General features: G+C 38.8%; 1 protein-coding gene across 2 annotated transcripts; it reads right to left on the bottom strand.

Annotated features, from left to right (window-relative positions):
- Nucleotides 1–1,357: 1,357 nt before the first annotated feature.
- LOC133894849 ((S)-beta-macrocarpene synthase-like) lies at nucleotides 1,358–5,853 on the bottom strand. 2 transcript variants are annotated; one of them, XM_062335027.1, is made up of 7 exons: nucleotides 5,638–5,851; nucleotides 4,547–4,799; nucleotides 4,099–4,462; nucleotides 3,795–4,013; nucleotides 3,007–3,142; nucleotides 2,212–2,463; nucleotides 1,358–1,932 (listed from the first exon to the last, which is right to left on the bottom strand). In XM_062335027.1, exons 1-7 carry the CDS (start codon nucleotides 5,758–5,760, stop codon nucleotides 1,642–1,644), a joined length of 1,638 nt encoding a protein of 545 aa, XP_062191011.1. In that variant the 5' UTR covers nucleotides 5,761–5,851; the 3' UTR covers nucleotides 1,358–1,641. The 2 variants fall into 2 exon arrangements, with proteins under 2 accessions (XP_062191011.1, XP_062191012.1); XM_062335028.1 differs by lacking the exon at nucleotides 2,212–2,463 and having other exon boundaries at nucleotides 5,638–5,853.
- Nucleotides 5,854–7,697: the final 1,844 nt, after the last annotated feature.

Below are 7,697 nucleotides of genomic sequence, written 5' to 3'. Positions count from 1 at the left end.
CTGTCGCCTCCACAACCACCCAGAAGCTCTCCACCTCCTCCGCTATCTCCTCCACAGCCACCGAGAAGATCCCCACCTCCGTCGTCGCCTCCACAGCCACCAAGAAGATCTCCAACCCCTTAGCTGCCACCGCCTATCCCACTTCAGAAGCCGGTAGCACCTGCACAAACTCGGAAGTCGATGTCATCTCAGAAATCTACTTCATCATAGCAGCGAGCAGCAGCTAAGAAGCGGCAGTCAGCATCTAAGAAGCCGCCATCTCCTCTGCCTTATGATAAAACTGATGAGGAAATCAGAAGGAAAGTGAATGCCGATGTCACTGAACACTTCAAACGTATTGAGCCAGAGAAGAGTGCTATCGATCCAGCAATAGTCGCCAAGTTTCTTCAAACTTTGGCAAGATCTGTAGACCCACCGCTAAAATCTAACTACGCGCGTATCATGAGTAAAAAATAGTTGAGGAATGCATCAATCAAGAAGGTAAAAAAACAAAGAGCGCTAGAACAACAAGAAGTATTAGAAAAAAAAAACTTTCTAAATGAGGTCGGATTGACAAAAGAAGCACTTTATGACGAGTCCAAGGTTGAAAAGGCAAAATCTAAATGTCAATTTAAGCTTGGCGAACCACTAGTCGAGTCCCTGTCGGAGCTAACAACCCAAATGCGGAGATTCCATGCCTGGTACTTGGAACAGTCGAAGGCCGATAGATGCATGTTCGCGTTCCAATACAGACATTGTGATTTCCTCCACGGGGACGCCGGAGTCTGGATTCATTTCGATGAAATGTATCAACTGTAACACCAAGATGCCCTCGGAATCAGGAAGGGAACAAAATAAAGAGAATATGGTTGGAGATAGTTATTATTTTGTAGTACTTCAAGGTTTAGGACTAGGAGTTCGTGTATTATCTGTCTTATGTCTCCAGGAGCAGAGCCGAGGGATTCAGATCCCGGCGGTGACCAGTTTAGAATATTCTAATGGCTCGCCGAGGCAACCAGCGGGCGATGTCGGCTGAGCAGGTTGTTTATTTTTCTTTTTTCTTTTTTTTTATAAATGTGAGCAGGTTGGTTTACTTGGCTTGACTTCCCTGGTTTCTTCATTTGCTCCAGTACAATTCAAAACTACCACGAAGTTCCACCTTTTTTAGATAAACACAAAGTTTAGTTGTGAAGGTGGGCATTCCACGTTGATAGTTGATACAGCTCATGTGGATGGTATCGAACATATTTTCCATGAATTTGGATCACCACTTATGCTGTCATCATGCACCATTATTCTGTAATTGAAGTAGAGTTATTGTTTGGACACAGAGCAATGTATGGAAGGAAAGAGGTACATATTATCAATTACTGGAGGGTGCAACACAACACAATACATTTTATTTATTTATTTGCGAGGAAACACAATACATTTTATTTGATGGTAACATATTTCTATTTTCCAACAGTTCCTGCAAACAACAACTAGTACTGTTGTTACATGTTGAAAGGGAGCAAAATACATTTCTTTTGTAATATCACCAGGCCACATCCTTGAACATGACTGGTTCTTATTTAAGAAGTACAATATAGTTGGCAATTACTTATACGTCCTTTTAGCAAGCTTCATACAGGTATTCTTGGTAACGAAGATGAGCATGCTTCATATTGGTATTGGATCCACATAGAGCAATTTCACCGTATCTTTGATCGTATGGGAAACAGTGTATGTATCAGCTGTCTTGTAAATGTAATCTGTAGTTCTTGAAAAGTCAAGAATTGTCCGTGCCACGACCTTTGGTTGTTCTGTCAATACAAGGGATTGTTGTATCATATCCTTCCATGTATCTTCAGTAACTTCTTTCATCTCTTGGCATGCATCATGCCATGTTGTTCCATGCTCCTTCATGTAACACTGAACATTGGAGACACAGTGCTTCTCTGTTTGCTCACGCTGCAAATTGTGGCAGTTAAAACGATGTTAGGAATTTTTATTAACAAAATTGCTAGTTTGATATCCCAAACTCTGTGGATGCATATGAAAAGTTTTATGTATGGAGTCGTGCCCATCTTCATTCACTAAAACCGTGGAACGTTGTCATGAACCTACGTGATCTATATGCCTACGAACAGAATCCGATATATGCATGAGTTAATTCCAGAGGTTTAAATGAGTTCAAATTTATAAATAGTTTCTGCATGAAATTAAACTTGTTTAAGGATAGAGGAAGACCTTGGTTGATACAATATCATTGGTGAGCCGTACAAATATACCAAAAGCCTTAACAAATTGAGCGTCGCTCAAAACCCATTCGAGGATCTCCTTTGTTATTATATCGCCCATTCCAACAAATGCGGCACATAGCACCGCGACACCCCCAATGCTTATAAGTGAAACTTCAAGGTGTTCGCTCATTGTTTCTGGCACATAACCGTCATCACGCCATTTTATTTCCTTCATGTATGCCTGAACTAATTGCTTCATCTATATTGAATAGAAAACGTGTCAAGTCATTTTAGAAGCTTATATAGTTGCCAAATGATATGCATTGCCTAAATAGGATTAATTGAAACGAAGAAAGTTTGCATGATTTGTCATGCTTGTACTTGATAATTTCCTTTGTTAGGAACACCTTTATTAATTAATGTATTTATGGGAATATACATCAGAATTTTTTACTAGAATAAGGCCTTCCATGGAAAGCTCAACACCCACATGTAGTCAGCTAAGAATATTGAATAACTTATGATCGTTCAAAGTATCATGCATAAAGGAATCCATTTTTTTATCTGGCATACAGATTTACCTAATATTCTATTATTACAGAAATGTGGTTCTGTTTTCTCTTAATGTCAGTAACACATATAATTCTATTCAAAAGGACATAACATTTCTAGAGCTATATCATTGTGATTATATCTTGGTAATGTTCAATCACTATATATTTATAAGCGGATATGTATTACTTTTCATGTACGTGTATTTATAAACAATAAACAGTCAGGGAAGATCAAATAGAATACTTACCGCTTCTTTTAAATAAAACACACGGTAGCTCTTATCTGGTCCTAACTCATGCTCAAATGAAGAAAATGTCTTCAATAAATATAAGTAGAAATCCTTCATGTATCCTGGAAGGAGAGATATTGCACCTTCATCCCATCTGCATTTTATTATGTTAGAACAAAATCCCTATCTTAAAAGTAAATGCTAAAGGTTACAACAGAAAATATTTCTTCTTTTCAAAGAAAATCAAAAGAAACCATGTCTAGAAATATGGGAACTGAATTTGCTTTCCATTTTTTTTAGTATGGTTACTTCCAATAATAATAATATACTCCTGTGTTATGTGACTTCCTTTCAATTTTAGCCTTATTTGACAATTTGATTCTAACTTTTTACAAACACGATTATTGGCGGAACACATGAATGATTTATGTTGTTCCCTTTATAACTCTGGATTATTTTAATACTTTCCCTCGTGTTCTTCCTTCCACTGTAAATATTATAAATTATGTCTCCAAAATTCGTTCTAGGCTTATTCTTATGTAATTCCAGTCCCCTTCCTTTCTGTTATGAGCAAGGCATAACATGGCCAGCTACAACATCACAACAAAATTCAGTATGTTATAAACGACATATCTACAACATATAAGTCATTGCATCATAGTTAAGACTTCAGTTTCTTTCTTTTCATGCTTAAATAAATCAAAATTATGCGACCGTTGCCAACATTTATTAAATAGTTATATGTCAGATATATATATATTTTTTGAAACACAGAAATCATTGGACGCGCTCAAGAAAGTCGTTACCTGTCAATTGCTTCCGCAAGCAGCATACTCTCATGAGTGGTAGCATATGTGTCAAGGGTATCGTCTAGTATTGTAATAAAAGCAACAATCTTCGTAAGTATAATTCGAGAATGAGAGTATTGAGGATTGTAGCATCCCCCGCTCATCCAAAAATACACCTCTACGATCCGATCCCTAACAAAACTCAAGTTTGATTCGACGCTGAGTTCCTTCCACCACCTACAATGTACACAAGAACAAATAAATTGCCATCATGATTGAAATGTGCACTTTAGGTTTCGAAGTGGGATTTGAATAAACTTACAGCGTGACCTCTTTTAGCTCCGTGCAATAAAGAATTTGCGTAAGGTTGAAGTTCAGTTTTGCGAACTCCAATATTTTTTCGTTTCGTTTAGGCTCCTTTTCGTAAATAGGAATGTAGTTCCTCATTTCCAAAATTCCAAACCTTCGGATAAGAGGTGTATCAAGGGCAGAAGACACTTCCTCTGCCAGTGGTGATTCCAAACGTTTCAATCCATCTTGAAGGCATCTTCTAGCGAAAGCAATTGCCTCGTCAAGCAATGTCTCTCCATGAATCCTCGTGTACGCTGCATTGTATAAGCTTAACAAGCTTCCAATATCAGCATCAACAAAATTCCCTTCTTGATCTTTAAACTTCAGAAATACATCTGCATAAATATTTGAGACAATGAACATTATTTGTAATACATTCTCAGATGTAATATAGCTCAGTATCTATGATAAGGACTCACCGGATGGCACGTTATAGCCACTTTTACGCAGAAGATAGAATCGGCGCGAAACAAAGTCCAGATTACCGCCATCGTGATTGGAGTTATAAACAACGTGCAACAGCTTGTTTATCTCATCCTCGTAGTGGTGGTCAAGACCAAGTCGCTGCAGCGTGATTATAAGGTCCACCATTTCTGGCAGATCGTTTAAGCCTTTGATTATCTTCCTCACTTCTTCCCTTAGCACTCCAGCCCTTTCCCGCATTTGAGATTCCTTCAGCAAAGACAGGCAAAGGGTATTACAGCTTCCTGTCTTGTGAGTGTACCTAAGCACATCTGCCCCGGCCGATTATGCCCGCAAAAGTAAATTAGGGCCATGTCTGGGAAGGCACCTCCTGAGCCCGAAACAAACCAGGCCTGGCCCGACCACCCAAGTATGGCACAATAAGCATTTCTTTAATTTGAGCCATCCATGGATTTCATCGTGGCTTCTTTCAGAATTTTAGCAAAACACCCCCTCCACTTAGAAATATATATACATATAGAATGATTTTTAATTTGTGTCTCAAACATCCTCAACTTTGACTAGATTTGTGATATGAAAAGTAGACGTGATATGAGAAAACGTTTTTCACAAAAAGTATATTTCGTAAGTTTTGGTAACATGAAATTATGGTAATTTATGGTTAATATTGTTTATTGCAGATCATGTCCTGTACATATAGTCTAATATATCCATAAAGAGTAAATTGCATTGTATGTATAACAACTTGCAATGTGGGTGCAAGTGAGTCCTAGATTTGAAAAATGCTCAAAGGAGTCACTGATCTTGATTTGTGGGACATGCTTAGCAAAAGAAACAAAACACACGGGAACCATCTCAAGGTGGGATTGAGTCGTGGAGTTACCATTCTACCCACTAGGGTATAAATCCTAGTACTTTCTTATTTACAGAGTGCATTTAATGTTTTAAGCATGTATCTATCTTTCTTTTCGAGAACTGTAGGATATCCACGCTTAAGCATATGTATCTATAGTGGTATGTGTATTCTGGACGTGTGATAGTGCGACACATTGTGGATTATATGAGTGTGGTGTGAGCAAAATACTACCTTTGCTGAAGTCGGCGGCTGGTAAGAAAGGAAGAAATCTCCCCACAGAGTCGGGTGGAAGGGGGCAGGCTTCCTCATTTCCTCATGGTGGGAGCGAGGACCATCTGCACACGCTGCCGCCATTCTACTCTATCTCTCTCTCTCACTCTCTCCCCGTGTTTCCTTTCTGCTTTGGGTACGAGATGGCACACACATGGAAGCCTGATCGTGGGGCTATTTATGCCTTTGGTTCAGCAGATACGAACAAGGGTCTAAGCTGCCGTCTTGCCGATTGTTGGCGTAAACGCAACTTGTGACGAACCATTTCTTCAGAAGACAACTTCCATATGCGACCACCGTTTTCTCCAAAAAGAAAGAAAAATGTATGTCCACAATACAACATGCAGCGGACTTTTTCCAAGTTACTTGATCTTTCAGGAATAGTATGTCCACTTAATCAAGACACATGGTGCGAATATTATGTCCAGTCCGCAGCACATGTGAGGAATATTACTGTCATTACATGAAAAAATATTTTATCCTTTTAACTTTTTGCTGACTTAATGTTGTGCAGGGATCTGACCCAATCTCTTGTTTTGACTGGCAGGGAAACTAATTCATTCTCCATCGCAATGCATGGGATTATTGTGGCTAATATATAATCCGGTAATCTGTCTCCATCGAAGCAAAGCAAGTCCAAGGAGCCGACCTACAGGGACAGCTCATGCTGCGAGTTGCCAGCCAATATCTTAATTAAGAAGACGACCTGAGCATGCGACCATCAAAAAGTACATGGCACATGCTTGGAAGATGGCATCACTTATACGTTTGTGTCCGTAGCCGTCACTCCTTACATCAAACTTGAGTAGAAATGTACAATGATTCTTATTCTAGTGCTGCTGAGGTGAGGAAAAATAAAAGAAAAATAAAATAAAAATAAAAAATATTTGTGGCCGTATTGACGCTTGATGACACTTGATGCTATTGTTATCACTAGTACTTCTGTAAATCAAGTCTTGTTGTTGATAGTAGGGTCTTTGATCTTCTTCTTGTTGATCTTGTCGGAGATGTTAAAGTTGGTAGTAATCTTTTTATTCTCTTTATTTTTGAGTTTACTTGTATTAATAGGACTTGTGGTAGCATATGTTTGATCGAAACTTATGTATTAAACTTCAACTTATAATTTGAATACCTAAACGACTTCAAATCAAAAAGTTTTCGACTACAAAGTTGTAGATCTCGTCGAGAGCTATAATTTTCATATAAGATCAAAACTTTGAGAAGAGTTCTCAGGGCCTGGCAGTCCAAGCTTTCCAATTTGAACATTGTCATTTCTAAGACTGTAGGACCGAGAATGGCAACTAGACGCGATGGGAGGGGGGGTGAATAGCTGCCTCAACAAATTTCTTTCGAAATTGATGGCCTTCTCCTATTTTGATCACCCAACACACCTTAAACCACAAGTGGAAGCAAAATGGAGAAAACTCAGTTTCTATGAACACCAAGAAAAATCATGGCTCCTATGCGTATAAATGAACTCTAGGTTCCATTGGCACTAAACCCACGAATCATCGCTACAAAAGATAGCAACTTTGAAAGAACCACTTCAATTCAAGGAAATATGTCACCGGGTGAAGGATATCTTCAAGTTGATGATACTAGAGGCAAAGAGGGTTCAAGACCAACTCATATGTTATTTGTATGCCTCTAGCAACAAGAAGATCAACTCTCACACGATCAAAAAATTTCAGCACAAAGCAAAAACGAAAATCACAACGGTAAAGACAAAACATGCAAGGAAAACAAGGGAACCAAAAGAAGAAGACTAGAAGGAGATTAACACGAGCATGTGAAAGAAAATAATCTTCATTTCATTCAGAGGTCAGCCCTATTTTTGACAGATTACAAAGATTTTTCTCTCACAAAAGCTCTAACCTATTACAAAGGCTAAGTCTATCCTCTCATCTCCTCCAAAACCTATCACTAGGCTCTCAAGATGGCTGGCTCAAGGCTCTCCTACAGCCCTACTCCTCTATTTATAGGCTTAGGGAGGTGCCTCAGTCCTTATGTTTCCTTGTTAC

This window comes from Phragmites australis, chromosome 16, assembly GCF_958298935.1.
Source record: "Phragmites australis chromosome 16, lpPhrAust1.1, whole genome shotgun sequence".
In the NCBI taxonomy this organism is placed as follows: Eukaryota; Viridiplantae; Streptophyta; class Magnoliopsida; order Poales; family Poaceae; genus Phragmites; species Phragmites australis.
This window is presented reverse-complemented; position numbering and strand designations above follow the sequence as displayed.

What these genes read in the sequence shown, in the direction of transcription:
- LOC133894849 (XM_062335027.1), bottom strand. Translation starts at nt 5,760, where the DNA reads ATGGCGGCAGCGTGTGCAGATGGTCCTCGCTCCCACCATGAGGAAATG. An exon ending in CTTGCGGAAGCAATTGACAG is followed by an intron (nt 3,143 to 3,794) that starts GTAACGACTTTC and finishes AATAAAATGCAG; the next exon opens with ATGGGATGAAGGTGCAATAT. An exon ending in TGTTTTATTTAAAAGAAGCG is followed by an intron (nt 2,464 to 3,006) that starts GTAAGTATTCTA and finishes TATTCAATATAG; the next exon opens with ATGAAGCAATTAGTTCAGGC.